The sequence below is a fragment of the Anabas testudineus genome, chromosome 8, assembly GCF_900324465.2.
Source record: "Anabas testudineus chromosome 8, fAnaTes1.2, whole genome shotgun sequence".
Taxonomy (NCBI): domain Eukaryota; kingdom Metazoa; phylum Chordata; class Actinopteri; order Anabantiformes; family Anabantidae; genus Anabas; species Anabas testudineus.
In genome coordinates, this window is record NC_046617.1 from 12,874,678 (window position 1) to 12,889,159 (window position 14,482).

The window sequence follows — 14,482 nt, forward strand, 5'->3', positions numbered from 1 at the left end:
GTGTGTAACAAGATGCATATTCTCACCTCATAAATTTGTGGTGGAATGGGAAATGAGCATTTCAAGGCCAGTAAAAGCCACCACATCAAATAAAACATCGCGGATCAAAAGAACCAACGCCTGGACATTTTTTTCCCTCTATAAATTAAAAAAGGGGTAGTCTGCCACGCTTGATCATGCACCGAGTCCTGCCCCGCTCCTGCGATTGGCTGGACGGACACACAAGGGGGGAAAGTTTGAATAAAATACAAGAGCATGGCACGAGTGTTGCCGTTCAAGCTTGTGCGCTTGGTCCAGCAGCGCCTGACTTGTACTTGTACTATCTAGGCAAACGGTTTTACGCGCACCACTGGCAAGTTTGAAAGACGTCCAGATAATTCAACGACTGGTCGGGGCTGATCTTAGAGAACTTTCGGTTTTAGTTGACATTAAAGGTGCGTTTCTGGCCAGCGGACAAGTGTCTTTGAAGTGAGAAAGTCGCTTCTTCCCGAGCTCCATCAGACATCTTGTGTTTCCCAGACGAGACGCTGCGTTTGGAGGAAGGACATCTAACGCAGGGATAAGATGACAGCGGTCAGAATGATTTCATCAGTGCTGCTGCTGGTGCTGATGCAGTCTGCTGGAGCTCATTGCGCACGGAGGTTCCGGGGTGGCCGCAACCCGCAACCACGACGCCCACCACCTCCTCCGACATACCGAGCAGAGCGCGGTGACACCACGGAGAGCTTCCCTCTGGACTTCACCGCCGTGGAGGAGAACATGGATAATTTCATGACACAAGTCAAGAACCTTGCGCAGTCACTGTACCCGTGCTCGGCGCAGAAGCTCGACTACGACATGAAGCTGAACTTTTTGGAAAATACATCAGTCACCTGCAACGACGGAAGCCCTGCTGGGTAGGTACAAGTGAGAATGACATTACACTACAATAAATCATGATTCCTGTCTGATTGGATCACAGACAGGTCAAAACAGGGTCAGCTGTAGTGAGCAGGAGTTGTGTTTTGAATTTCAAGCCAAGACACGAGCAGGGCGCACCACGTCCTGCTCGTGTCTGTCTGGATAGTGCGTAAAACAGATTTGGTTTGTTGTAATTGTAATTGATAAAACACTTAAACTAAAAAAATAAATAAATAAAAATGAATAAACAAGTATGGAATATAAACTGGGGAAATTAAAAATCCTGGTTCCAGAACAAAATAAGGTTCAGCCGGGATAAGATGGACAGCTGCGTTGCGTCAGCAAAGCGTGAAATTTGCGGATAGCCGCATGGCCTATGCTTCATTTCCTTTGCTTCAAAATAGAATGCAGGATTCGCTCTGCAGAAAATTCAGATTTAGGTTTTCTGACCCCCGCCCATCGCTATCTCTTTGATGACTGCTCCCTTTGTGATTTTGCAGCAGTTGTTTTCACTGCTTAACTACTACAGGTAACTAAAACCTGGGTCCTGTTAGTTTGTTACTAAAGGAAATAATAGATCAGATAAGCAAAAAATCCATTTGGCAGCAATAAGCCACACACTAAAAGCATATTTAGTTATGACAGGTGGAAACCAATCAAATAAAATGTAGTAGTAGAAAGTGAATTATATCATTAAATCATATTCATTCATGTTATTATATGAATACTGATTTTTAAAGTCATGGTCAGGAACAGTGGATTTTACACATCACAAATTATCATCACAAGAATGTTTCACACTGTTTCACATGTGTGTCATGTTGTTTGCTGCTATAATTACTATTTGCGGTTACCAGTATTGTTTAAATACTATTAAACTGTGTCTGTCTAGTAGCAGAAGTTCTTCAATGGATTTTGTATCCTGTCTAATTCCTGCTAAACCCCAAAGTCCCTGCTGGGGAGAGCTGTGTGTTTGGTAAAGCTCTCAGCTCTTTAGAGATGCAGCATGAGGACAAGCATAGAGGACAGTTACTGGCAGATGGCTGTTTCATTCACTGCTGTGGATGCTGTCAGTTGAGATGCTAATCTGCTAGTAGTATTTCTAGTATTTCATCAGCTACTAGCAGTATTTTCCTTAAAAAAATACTGCACAAGAGGGTGGAAGCTCTGTTTCTTCTTCTGGAGCTGCACTTTTTCAGCGTGAGGAGGTTGAAGCAGTGCCTTTCCGTCTTGGCTTGCTCAGCTCGCCAAACACGCCTTCACTTTGTTGTTTGAAAGTAGTAAGTAGAGTGCACTGTCCTCAGCCTACATCGTAGACTGTGGCACACAATAACAGTATTGACATCAGCCAAAATGTCTGAGCAAACAGCTCGGAGTCGTTGCCAAGTCTGTTTAATGTTTTTGGCAATCACTTGAGTTCAGTCATTGGTAAAGTTGGGTGGATACTCAGTGAACTGAACAAAAACCCAATAGGCACACCTTGCTGCTGTCGCTCAAGCTACTTTACACACTAGACAGGTTTTATTAGCCCCATCTGTTATGAGAAACTAAACTGCTGTTGTAATTGAATCAAATCCTGTTGACACATGTCCTGTCGCATGTCTTGCAGTAGAGTCATGATAGCATTGCCCTCTTCTGGGCTGACAACATAAAGCAAATTTTAGCACAAATGAACTTCTTTGTTGTGCAACTGCCATAAAATGTCATTTTATTTTACCCAAGGTGCATTCAAGGGCCACTGTCTTGGGTATCTGAAGGACCTGCGTTACAGATAGAGGATTTGACAATTACACGCCTCAAATGCAGTCGTGTTATTTGTCTTTTCGTATCATTGCTGTGGGAGGAAGGAGCCCTGATTTAATCCATGTTGTGTGTGAAGACACTGCTCAAGAATGATGAGCTCAGAGTGAAGAGACGATGATGGTACATTACACATCTACAGTGCAAAAGAAAAATAGCAGACATGATGATGTTTATCTCCTGTTTGATCACTGGATCAGTTTTCTAAGGTCAGGATAGACACAAAACCGCATTGTCCTCGCTGAATATGTGTTTGTGGAATTTCTGTTTCACTTAGTATCATCACTCTTTAGAGATAGGAATCAAGATATTAACACATCCTCCTTGTTAAGACAAACAGGTGATGTCATATGTGTGTTTATTTCACGCTTTGACACCATCAGTGATGGTTGGAACAGTGAGGGTATTGATTTTCAGTGTTTATCTCATCGCCGAACAGAACAACGTATCGAAATGGGTCAATGCGACTACCTGTGTACTGATAATGGATCTTTTTAATATGCCATCAAAAAGGAGATGAGAAAAATATAATCCATAAAGAGTTGTAACTCCTTTTAATATTGTTCAATCACTATGTGCATTCAAGTCAAATTGAATTAACCTGCCTGATCTTATGAGTTCATGTTATACTCTCTGGTCTCTTTTAGGTACTACCTGAAAGAATCTCGAGGCAGCAGACGGTGGCTTATATTCTTAGAGGGTAACTATTATGGATTTAAAAAGATGCCCAAGTTTTATGCCCAAGTTAAATATGTAAAACTGTACATAGTTTGTATGAGAACTTTTATTTATGCTGTGTTTTTTTTAAATAAATGTCAAGGCGGCTGGTACTGCTTCAACAAAGAGAACTGTGATAGCAGATATGAGACCATGAGAAGACTGATGAGCTCATCAAAGTGGACGCAAACTAAAACAGGTTAGTCTCAGTTAGTAGTTGACTCCAGTCTCATCAGAACCACTGCAACTCCACCTGTGGCCTGTAAAAAATCCTGGCGTCCTCACATGATGAAACAAGTACCCGCTGTAATGTGCATTTAAAAGGATCTGTACTCATCTGCATTGTTAGTGAGACTGACACTCGTCATATAGCTGCACTGCAGGGCTACCTGGCGCCCGCTTCTGTAGGAACAGAGACGCCTCCTTCTTTCATTGCAGCGTAATAACTGTAATCCATGTGGTAATGATGATGAAGCAGAAGGAGATCTGCCTGGGAGTGCCAGGATGGCTAATGATACATGTTGATCTGTCTCTGCAGGCACAGGGATCCTGTCTCCGCTGCCTGAGGAAAACCCTCACTGGTGGAATGCCAACATGGTGTAAGTGGACTTGTGTTTGTCTGCTTGCTGATGCAAAATCTTTAATCCTCGCTGGCAACTTTAACTTTGTGTGTCGTGTGCAGGTTCATCCCGTACTGCTCCAGCGACGTGTGGAGTGGTGCTACAGCCAAAACAGAACAAAGTAAGAAATTATGAATGAATGAATGATGAAAATCACAACATGAATCTTAATCTTTGAAATAAGTGTTATTCTACAGTGCTATTCTTTTTGTTTTGTGTGCAGGTGGCTATGCCTTCATGGGCTCATTGATTATTCAGGAGGTTGTGAAAGACCTGCTGAACAAAGGTCTCGACAATGCCAAGGTCCTCTTGTTAGCAGGAAGCAGGTATGTTCATGTGTGAAATTCTTGATGTACATTTCATTCACACATAAGCATCAGTATGAAAATGTCATGTGTCCACTTACAGTGCTGGTGGCACTGGCGTCCTGTTGAATGTTGACCGCGTTGCCGAGCTACTGGAGGGACTTGGGTACACTGGGATACATGTGCGAGGGCTGTCTGATTCTGGTTGGTTCCTGGACAACAAGCAGTACCACTGTACTGACTGTGTGGACGCTGTCAGCTGTGCTCCCACTGAGACCATAAAGAGAGGCATCAAGTAAGGGAGCCAATAAATACAAATGCCAAAGTCGAGATTTTGTGAAATACACCCATAATTATCATGTTGCTAATTTAGACATCACTTCCTATTTGTACTTTTTATTCTGCACTGTCAGGTACTGGGGAGGGGTGGTACCAGAGAGGTGCAGGCAGACCCATGAAGGAGAGGAGTGGAATTGTTTCTTTGGATACAGAGTGTTCCCATCAATAAAAAGTAAGTCGTTCTCATTCTGTACTATGCAGCATGCAGAAACTCTACATGTTAATGTTATTGTGCTTCACCAATCTACTGCTAAATGTGTATACTATAAATACACACTAATCATATGTCAATCTTCCACTCTTCCTTTCCAGGCCCTGTGTTTGTGGTGCAGTGGCTTTTTGATGAGGCCCAGCTGACAGTGGACAACATCCAGCTAACAGGCCAACCTGTGCAGGAAGGCCAGTGGCGCTATATCCAAAATCTGGGCATAGAGCTGAGGAACACACTCAAAGATGTCCCGTGAGTTCATATTTCTGTATTTTAGGAACAGGAGTTAGGCAGCTCTATTGCATCCATTCACAATGACTTGTTTTTTGTTTTTTTCCAGAGCCATGTTTGCTCCAGCGTGCCTCTCCCATGAAGTTATCACCAGAAAGTGAGTATGAGCTAATTTTCACTTCTCTCTTTCTTTTGTATAACAATAAACCTTGTGCTTGGGATATTCCACATGTGAGCTGACAGCTCCCTCTTGTGTTGGGTTCTAGTTACTGGATTGACGTACAGGTTAAAGGCACGTCCTTGCCCCGAGCACTGCACTGCTGGGACCGAAGCCTCCATGACAACAGGAACAACAAAGCGCCACCTAAAGGCTGCCCCGTGCACCTCATTGACAGCTGCCCCTGGCCGCACTGCAACCCCACCTGCCCAACCATCCGAGATCAGTTCACAGGACAAGAGATGAATGTCATTCAGTTCCTCATGCACATGGGCTTTGATGTGCAGAAGATGGCCCAGCAACAGGGCATGGACCCCAGCAAGTTACTGGGCATGCTCAGCAGTGGCAGCTAAAAGGACCTACATACACTCAGTCTTTCAAAGCTAAGCCCAAACACGGCTGGCTGGTCTCTCTGGCCAGTCTCCCATGCCTGATACCTCCAACTACACATCCACTCTTGCAACCCATTCCACCTATGCTTTATTCCTCTGACTTCTTGTTTACTTTAGTCCAAACCTCAGTCATCCAAAGGGTCCTTTATTTGTCCCACAGTCCCTTTTCTCACACCTCAGTCATAGTGACAGGTAGAGGGGCAACACAATGCCATGACAAGGCACAACTCTCTGCTACTCTCCATTGAAATTATCTTTTGCTTTGTAAAAGAAATAAGTATATTGTGAATGTAATCCAGTTTTAAGGATGCTCAGTGTTGTTTTGTTTTTTATATTATTTCCATCCTTCCATATAGATTTTATTTAGTCATTGTTATCAAAAAGAAAATGCCACAATGATGTAAGGATGCTTTTATTAAGTTCAAACAGTTCTATGGTTGGATTTTTACAAACATTTCATGACACACTTACATCAAGGCAGAAACAGGGACATAAGATAGGGTGAGAAATGCACTGGATCAGGAAGTAGAGTTTGTATTCAAGATAAAAACAATGGCAAGAAGCTAGAGACAGACAACTGAGACTTACACACTCGTGGTATAAGATAGTTGGATTGAAATAAAAGCCACAAATATCAGATGCTAATCACTGCTAATGAAATCAACTTAGAGGAAAAAGTCACACTGAAAAATAATGCCCCATGCTTTATGTTATAGTTGTGACGATGATGGTAATAAGTTCCTTGTGGACGTATCTCTCATATCTCTGTTGGGATCTAAGTGGCATATTTTCAACATCCGTGATGATGCCATGATGTCCAGCCCAGTTTTGTTGTGAGAGTGACCGTGGTGCTACAGTAAAGCAGTTCTACATACACCTCAGTGCCATTACGTCTAGTCTGCACCTCTTTGTCACAGGTCACATCATCACAAGACTGTTCAAACATTCATTCTAGGTCACCTCAGTAGTTCAGCTATCTTCAGATCAATGCAATGAACATTTAAAGGGAGACAAATACTGTGTATTATATGTATTTTTGAGTATTTGTATAGTTCTTTCAAGTGTTCACTATTGTAACTCCCTTCTTATATTTCATAATAGAGATCACTTTTTAATATAATGACAATGTTGTATGTAATGATGTCTTTATAAATGATGTTTTTAAAGGACCTCTATTTTGCATCACACCAGAGAAGAAAAAAGGTATTACTAATTGTAATTTTATTCTGTAACATATTTTTTAAACAGAAACAAAAAATACTCAAGCTACATTGGTAATTTACATATTTATTTTGTTATGTAAATCATATTTATAAGTGCTATTTTCACAGGGAAGTGATTCTTTGTAAATTGTAAATACGTTGCTGTTTTTTCTCATTGTGTTGATTGCATGTCTTTGTATCAGACTTAAAAGAAAAGACACATTACATATACTACAAGGTAAATGTTCATGCGTGGTCTCATTATTATTGTTATCATGTGTTTTGTTATTACCACTAGTAGTAGTAATAGTATTAGGGGAAGTACTAGTATTTGCAGCAGTAATAGTAGTATTGTATTATTATTATATTTCCATTTTCCCTCATAGTACAAATGCCACAGACAGAAAAGTAACGGTCGCGGTTTAGTACATCCTGGTGGTACTAATGTAGGGCAGGTGAACGGGGGTTGGTGGTTTTTTCTTCTTCGTGTTGGTCAGAGATTCTGACGTGTTACACCAGAGGCAGCTAATGAACCCTTAAACCACAAGACTCACACAGAGCTACAGAAGTCTAGTAAACACACTTCTTTTCATCTGCGCACTATATTATATTATGTCCTATATTTAAATTTTTGATTTTGCAATCGTCAGCTCCATTGACAATACCTCAAGTGTCATCACCTGAGGGTCTCAGATTTTGTGCACCAGACGGTGTTACACAACTTGTTTTCCCCAATTCTTCAGTAGCACTCTCAAGACCTGTAAACACAATTAAAAATAGGTGTTTCTCTTCTAGTAAATATCACAGTATCTTATTTATGGTATAAGATATGCATGCAGATTACTCATACTGATCTAATTAGCATGAGTAATCATGAATTATATTTTGCATTGTTACATCAAAAATCATAGCATACTAATAAAGCAGGTTGAAGTATTTTAAGTAACTGCTAATCCACATCCACTTCCCTCTCACATGCATAGTTCTAATCTGTCATCACTTGTGTATAATCATCCATCTGGACCTGTATGCAATTTCTGTCTCTAATGGGAGTCTTAGCCTCTTTCCCTGTCATTATACTGTGCATAAATGCCAGTTTCTTACTAAGGGAGCTCTGACTCAGCCTCTCTGGGTGCTCCCTAGAAATACGACTCCCATACTGCCTGCCACATGTAGCCTCCCACCCCTCTGTGGAATATAGACCCCCTATTTATAGAGCTGGCAAGGCCTGTAACCCTGGGCTTGGCACAAACTTTAATTTAAACAGCCACCCCTAGCAATCCACTGAGTGCACACTGACACTCAAGGGACACAGGAGGGAGAGGGTGTGTGTTTTTGTGAGGAACGAAAGAGTGAAAGAGAAGCAAAAGGAGACTGAAACGGCGAAACAAAGAGCAAGAGTCAGAGCCAACAGCTTGAGTGATTTTGACGGACAGTTAAGGATCTAAAGTGAAGAAATTACATGGACAAAGTCACTGAGTAATGGACCTTGACTGACAGGACAAGGAACAAGTCCACCTGTTTGGCACAAAGAGCTTTTGTTGGAGGATTGATCTCTGGATATAACTGACGAAGGACAGATTATTGGACAAGACCTTACTTCACTTTGAACTTGTGATACACTGGAAAACTTGGTGACTGAAGAAAGCAAGCAAGTAAAAAAACAACATTTCTAACAGGATCCTAAAAGGACAGACACCAGATTTATTTAAAGGAAAACAACCAGCTAATAAAAAAAAGGCCTAACTTAACATGCTTTGGTACGTTACAGTACAAACGTTTACATCGCAGTGTATAAATGCAATTTGATCTTAAACACACCGCTATAATTACAAAGCAAGCTCAGGGAAAAATTACAGACATTCATAATTAAGGACCATCTAAAAAAAGGCAACCAAGGAAAGGGTGAGGTCAGTGACGAGAGAGAGAAGGGAAGGCCGAGAGGACTCCAAGACAGAGAACGGGACATTGAGAGTCTCACCAAGAACAACAGCTGCTAAAAGCGCAAACTATGGATTCTCATGGAGGACACTACCTCAACAAAGATGCTGTGTTGTCACCTTTAGGTGCAGCCCGAATGTGCCAGCTGCTACTCGGCTGCACCATAATGGCCCTTGTGTCCCACAGTGCGGGTTACAGCGCCACCTATGGAACTTTCTGCATGTTTGTGTGGTGCTTCTGCTTCGCCGTCACACTGGTCGTGTTCACCTTGGACATCACACGGCTCCACACGTGCATGCCCATTTCCTGGGATAACTTCACTGTGGCATTTGCCATGCTGGCGACACTCATGTACATCACTGCGTCTGTGGTTTACCCTGTTTACTTCCTCCAAACAGAGTGTCCTGATGAAGGCTGCGTCGTCCAAATCTACCGCATTGCTGTCACTGTCTGCTCATGCATCTGCTGCTTCCCCTATGGTACTGAGGTGTTCCTAACTCGAGCAAAACCAGGGGCTGTGGTTGGTTACATGGCCACTGTGTCTGGTCTACTCAAGGTGGTTCAGAGCTTTGTGGCCTGCATTATTTTTGGAGCCCTGGCTAATGACAGTGAGTACAATGGCTACATAGCAACTCAGTACTGTGTAGTGGTCTACAGTCTGTGCTTCTCTGTCACTGTGATCGTGGTCATACTGACGGTCTCTGGGAGGACATCAGCCTTGCGGTTTCCCTTTGACCGCTTCGTGGTTGTCTACACCTTCTTTGCTGTTATCCTCTACCTCAGTACAGCACTGATTTGGCCCATCTTCAGCTTTGATAAGAAGTACGGCACCACGAGTCGGCCCGAGGACTGCCCACGTGGAGAATGTCCCTGGGATAGTAAGCTGGTGGTGGCAGTCTTCACTAATGTTAACCTGATCCTGTATTTTGTTGATCTGGTTTACTCCCAGAGGATTCGCTTTGTCTCCAGCTCTGCTGTCTAAGAAACCCTTTCCCCAGAAAAACTATTTCGCTTCTAAGACAGAAAGAAAAAGCTCTCTACCATGAGCTCTCTATGAAGGACTCGCTCCCTTGAATTCATATAAGTTATGGAATCAAGGGAACACAGTATTTAATTAACAGTGTTACTAGTATGTGTGACATTTGTTTATCATCAGTATTCATTTGGTCTTGAGCTTTTGTGCCTACAGAGTTTACAGAAACAGAACTGAAGGTCTTTCTCCCGTCCTGCTGTGACCTACCAGGGAGAGCGTGCCAGGTGTGCCGAAAAGCTGATCTCAGCGATTCTGTCCACACAGGAGCCTGAGAAATATGTCCATCTCAGCACCAAATGCACCCCTCCTCTCCAAGATGCTTTGGTATTCTCAAACAGGATGGCCTTATGGGAGTGTGTTATAATGTATGACAGCAGTGTTACAGTACAGACTAAACAATATATTTAATTATATTTAAACAGTAAATATGATTAACAAGTATATATATGTCTCATCGAGATGCATAATATAAATTAAGTCTACAGTGTGCACTGAACATAGGTTTTGAATTTTTAGCCATTTTTTGTATTTTCTTCCGGTTTGTTCTGTGTTCCTCATAAATGTAATGCCAAAAGTCGAATGTTAAATTTACCTAGAACCTGATTATTTTGTAGGCAAAGTTTTAAGAACAGTATTAAATAGAGTGTTTTGGGGAGAAGCACAATTATGTAGTGTTAATTTTACTATGTTTCTAATATGTTCCGTAGTTAATAAATGATATTTTAGTTTGTTTTGTTGGTCTTTTGTCTCATTTGTTGTTACATACAAAAAGTCACCAGGAATCTAGTTTATAACTTGGTAAAAGTTTAAATCAATATTCAAATGAATTATGGTTATTGTTAAGAAAGAGTCAATCTGGTCCGTGGTTTGCTTGAATCTAATTAGCATATATTTCCAATATCTGATGGTGAACTAGAGTGATTTAGAAATCAGTTAAATCTGCTCAGTATCATAGCAGTATATTAGTCTGTTTTGTGGAATAGAAGATCTCTCCCAGACCTGTTATCAAACTTTTATCAAACCTTTGCAGCAATATTAGTGAATACATCAGCAGTTTTAGCAGCTGTTGAATGATGACACAGTCTTTGGTAAAATAGAAACACCTCTGGCAGTTAACTAGGCTGAACGTTGCCTCCCAGTATTTTGCTGGCAACACGTCCGCCTTCATTCCTTTTGAACTGTCTCCCCTGTGCTTTGCAAGCTTTGGCCAGCAGATGATGGTGTGGCACTGACATCCCCAACAACTTTTTCCTCCCAGCGGCCAAAACTGATGCAACTGGCTTTTGGTTTGCAAAGCCCCTCCCACAGTTAGCTTCACGACCACGGTGATTGGTCCAATCTATTACGTGCTGCAGAAAGTTGAAAGCCGGTTGGCTGGCCTGCATGTCAGTCAGAATAGTCTCCGCAGGTACAGTACGGCGCAGCTGGAACAGTGAAGACGTGTTATACTTTCAGGTAAATAAATGAAGGATCGCTTTAAGCTGCTGATCGGTGTGTTGCTCAACTTAGGGGCTCTTCGATAACATTAATAAGTCGTTTGTAAAAACAGTAAAAACAGCTACTCTTAATGTTGTAATTGACTGCTGCTACCATGTGTTCAGAAATGTCGCTTCAATAAGGAAGTGAGTTTGTTTACTAAGCACCACGCAGAGGTAACTTAAATAAATAACTTATTAATAAATAAATGTATTAAATTCTTCTTAAACTGATGTTTTAAACCCTGCACACTCACAGGCAGGATGAGTGTGGGCTTCATAGGAGCGGGCCAGTTGGCTCACGCTCTGGTGAGAGGCTTCACTGCTGCAGGTGAGCTTTAAAGCATCCTTTACCTGTTTGTGCTCTTATGTACATTATTCATATTTCCCTTGTAGTGTTAATGTATGTTGATTGCAATCAGATACTAAAGTGATATTTCGGCATTTTTCCTCCTTCAAGGCGTGATTGCCACCCACAGAATCACAGCCAGTTCCCCAGAAACAGATCTCCCCACAGTACAGGGACTGCGGGTGGGTAGACAATAAGGGATGGATATTAATAATGTCTATTTCATTATATAATTCTGTTTCATTTTAAATATGTTTTTCTAACTTTTGTGTGTGTGTGTGTGTGTGTGTGTGTGTGTTTATTATTAAAACAAACAAAACATGTTATTTGGACAGAGACTGGGTGTGAATTTGACCACTAGCAACAAAGAGACAGTGAGCAACAGTGATGTTCTCTTCCTTGCCGTGAAGCCTCACATCATTCCATTTGTACTGGATGAGATTGGACCAGACATTGAAGATCGTCATCTTATTGTGTCCTGTGCTGCAGGTGTCACCATAAGCTCAATAGAGAAGGCAAGTTAGAACTGGGCAGTAATTAAACTGAATGGAAACTGAACATAATGTTAATACTGATTGACCAAAACTAGTAATACAAGTTATACAAACTGTGGTGTACTGCCGAACATTTAGGTAATCAAAATTCCTTTTGATTTTCAGTTTTACATTAACAACACATTGCTAAGTGTCTCTAAGCTCCTAGATGATCGATAGAATTGTGTATTGTTTCCCACTGCAGAAGCTAGAGCATTATCGCACTTCACCCAAGGTAATGAGATGCATGACCAACACTCCGGTGGTGGTACGTGAAGGGGCCACTGTGTATGCCACCGGCACCCATGCAGAGGTGGAAGATGGAAAGCTTCTGGAGCAGCTGATGGCCAGTGTGGGATACTGCACTGAGGTGGAAGAGGACCTGATTGATGCTGTAACTGGCTTAAGTGGCAGTGGTCCTGCTTATGTGAGTCAATTGTCCAATTTCTGCTGCAATGCAGTAAATTTCCATTTTGCAGCATCACCACACCTGTTGCTAAGGTGAGAACATGTCTTTTTTATTGTTGCCTGTCATTTTGATAATTGTGACCCTCTAGGCATTCACAGCTGTAGATGCTCTTGCTGATGGTGGAGTGAAAATGGGCCTGCCCAGGAGATTGGCTGTACGCCTTGGAGCCCAAGCCCTGCTGGTATGACCTTTATTTTTTTAACAGATGTAGCCTATATGTGTTATCTGTCTTTGCTCTGTTGAGTGACTTCCCCACTACAGCTTGTATTTAATTAGATTTGTTTTTATTCTGTCTATTCACTCTTGAGTCACATTTGACACATACATAAATCTTCATGGTGTACTGCTGTGTCAGTTTAATGTGGCTGCCCATTTGTTTCTTTCAAGGGGGCAGCTCGAATGCTGTTGGACTCAGAGCAGCACCCCGGGCAACTCAAGGATAACGTGTGTTCACCAGGGGGCGCCACCATCCATGCCCTACATGTCATGGAGAGTGGTGGTTTCCGTAGCCTCCTGATCAATGCTGTAGAGGCCTCTTGTGTTCGGACTAGGTAGGTTCTAAAGATGAAATGCCAGCCAAAAAAGAAATTGTGATCTTTTGAAGTTTATATTTCAGTCAGTAGATCGATATATGTGCAAATACTTGTTATTTGTTTTTATCTGGTTACTGATTACATTCTAATAAGGTTATAATTATTATGGTACTGTACTATAAAATGTGTATTTTGCATACTGTATTTTCAATGTCTCCGTGTCCCTGCCCTTCTCTAAAAAGGGAACTTCAGTATTTGGCTGACCAAGAGAAAATCTCACCAGCTGCCATAAAGAAGACAACTCTGGACAAAGTGCTGCAGCAGCCAGGAGTGAGTGCAGAGACTGTTGGAGTTAGATCTCAGGGGATCAGTATGTTCAACAATAAACCCAGGACCAAGAAGAACTGATCACTGAACTGAAGAACTGACCGTGGATTGTTGTTGGGTTACTCTCTAGGAAACAAGTCAGCTTGTAACGTTTTATGCTTTTAATTGATTGCTTCCTCATTTAAGTTTGGATTCCTGTCACATCTCTTTTCTCAGTCAGTCAATCATGAGTCCATCTGACATGAGCTCAGACTCAGACCACTCTGCTTGCCTTTCTGCACAGCATTGATGCATGGTTTCCTCCTTAGGTAAACAGAGTTTGAAGTTGCATTTTAAGATGCAGAGGCTGACTGTGTTAAGTGACAACGTTTATATAAAGGACTCTTAAGCCCATGTGGTTCACCTTAAAGTTTCTATTTATCACAGTAGCATGATGGTTTCTCATGCAAGGACACCTGAGGACTCGAAATTCACACATAGTCAGCAGCTTTTTCTGCCTTTGGCCTTTGGCACTAAAATTTCCTTTGAGTCTCTTTTCACAATATTATGTACTGGTAGTTTCACACGTAAGTGCTTTGTGATCTTGTGCTGAGAAACATTCTTTTTTGATATATATAGATATATTATTATTATTATTGTTATTATTGTTATTATTGTTATTATTATTGAAAGTCTGTGCCTTGGGTGGATGCTTCTTTTGCATCCAATAATGTTACCTTCTTGCCTTACCTGCTACTATATGCTTCTTTTTATAAACATTTGCCCTAATTTTTAGAGTCTGTTACAGGCATCACCCTCTAAATTGGCTCACGTTTACAAAACTAAGTGAAAACACTGAAAACGTTTTCTTTGTACTCTAATGAGATAAATAAAGATTCAAGTGAACTGACA

General features: G+C 41.5%; 3 protein-coding genes across 3 annotated transcripts; all 3 read left to right on the forward strand.

The window, feature by feature from the left end:
* The first annotated feature begins 297 nt into the window (after positions 1-297).
* On the forward strand, positions 298-7,133 carry notum1a (notum, palmitoleoyl-protein carboxylesterase a). The gene is made up of 11 exons (XM_026366481.1): positions 298-896; positions 3,348-3,400; positions 3,521-3,616; positions 3,956-4,016; positions 4,100-4,158; positions 4,261-4,363; positions 4,446-4,637; positions 4,756-4,853; positions 4,994-5,141; positions 5,230-5,277; positions 5,387-7,133. Exons 1-11 carry the CDS (start codon positions 565-567, stop codon positions 5,688-5,690), a joined length of 1,494 nt encoding a protein of 497 aa, XP_026222266.1. The 5' UTR covers positions 298-564; the 3' UTR covers positions 5,691-7,133.
* A 1,100-nt stretch (positions 7,134-8,233) lies between these two features.
* On the forward strand, positions 8,234-10,598 carry LOC113160071 (myeloid-associated differentiation marker-like protein 2). Its single transcript, XM_026357126.1, has one exon. The coding sequence runs from the start codon at positions 8,943-8,945 to the stop codon at positions 9,852-9,854; it is 912 nt and encodes a 303-aa protein (XP_026212911.1). The 5' UTR covers positions 8,234-8,942; the 3' UTR covers positions 9,855-10,598.
* A 696-nt stretch (positions 10,599-11,294) lies between these two features.
* pycr1a (pyrroline-5-carboxylate reductase 1a) lies at positions 11,295-14,476 on the forward strand. Its single transcript, XM_026351740.1, has 8 exons — positions 11,295-11,360; positions 11,640-11,711; positions 11,841-11,911; positions 12,065-12,244; positions 12,468-12,689; positions 12,820-12,912; positions 13,119-13,282; positions 13,507-14,476. The coding sequence occupies exons 2-8, from the start codon at positions 11,645-11,647 to the stop codon at positions 13,670-13,672; spliced, it is 963 nt and encodes a 320-aa protein (XP_026207525.1). The 5' UTR covers positions 11,295-11,360; positions 11,640-11,644; the 3' UTR covers positions 13,673-14,476.
* The last annotated feature ends 6 nt before the right edge of the window (positions 14,477-14,482 follow it).

Coding starts and splice junctions, on each gene's coding strand:
- notum1a (XM_026366481.1), top strand. CDS start 565: ATGACAGCGGTCAGAATGATTTCATCAGTGCTGCTGCTGGTGCTGATG. Junction 3,401..3,520: donor GTGGCTTATATTCTTAGAGG/GTAACTATTATG, acceptor ATAAATGTCAAG/GCGGCTGGTACTGCTTCAAC. Junction 5,142..5,229: donor AACACACTCAAAGATGTCCC/GTGAGTTCATAT, acceptor GTTTTTTTCCAG/AGCCATGTTTGCTCCAGCGT.
- LOC113160071 (XM_026357126.1), top strand. CDS start 8,943: ATGGATTCTCATGGAGGACACTACCTCAACAAAGATGCTGTGTTGTCA.
- pycr1a (XM_026351740.1), top strand. CDS start 11,645: ATGAGTGTGGGCTTCATAGGAGCGGGCCAGTTGGCTCACGCTCTGGTG. Junction 11,712..11,840: donor GAGAGGCTTCACTGCTGCAG/GTGAGCTTTAAA, acceptor TCCTCCTTCAAG/GCGTGATTGCCACCCACAGA. Junction 12,913..13,118: donor TTGGAGCCCAAGCCCTGCTG/GTATGACCTTTA, acceptor GTTTCTTTCAAG/GGGGCAGCTCGAATGCTGTT.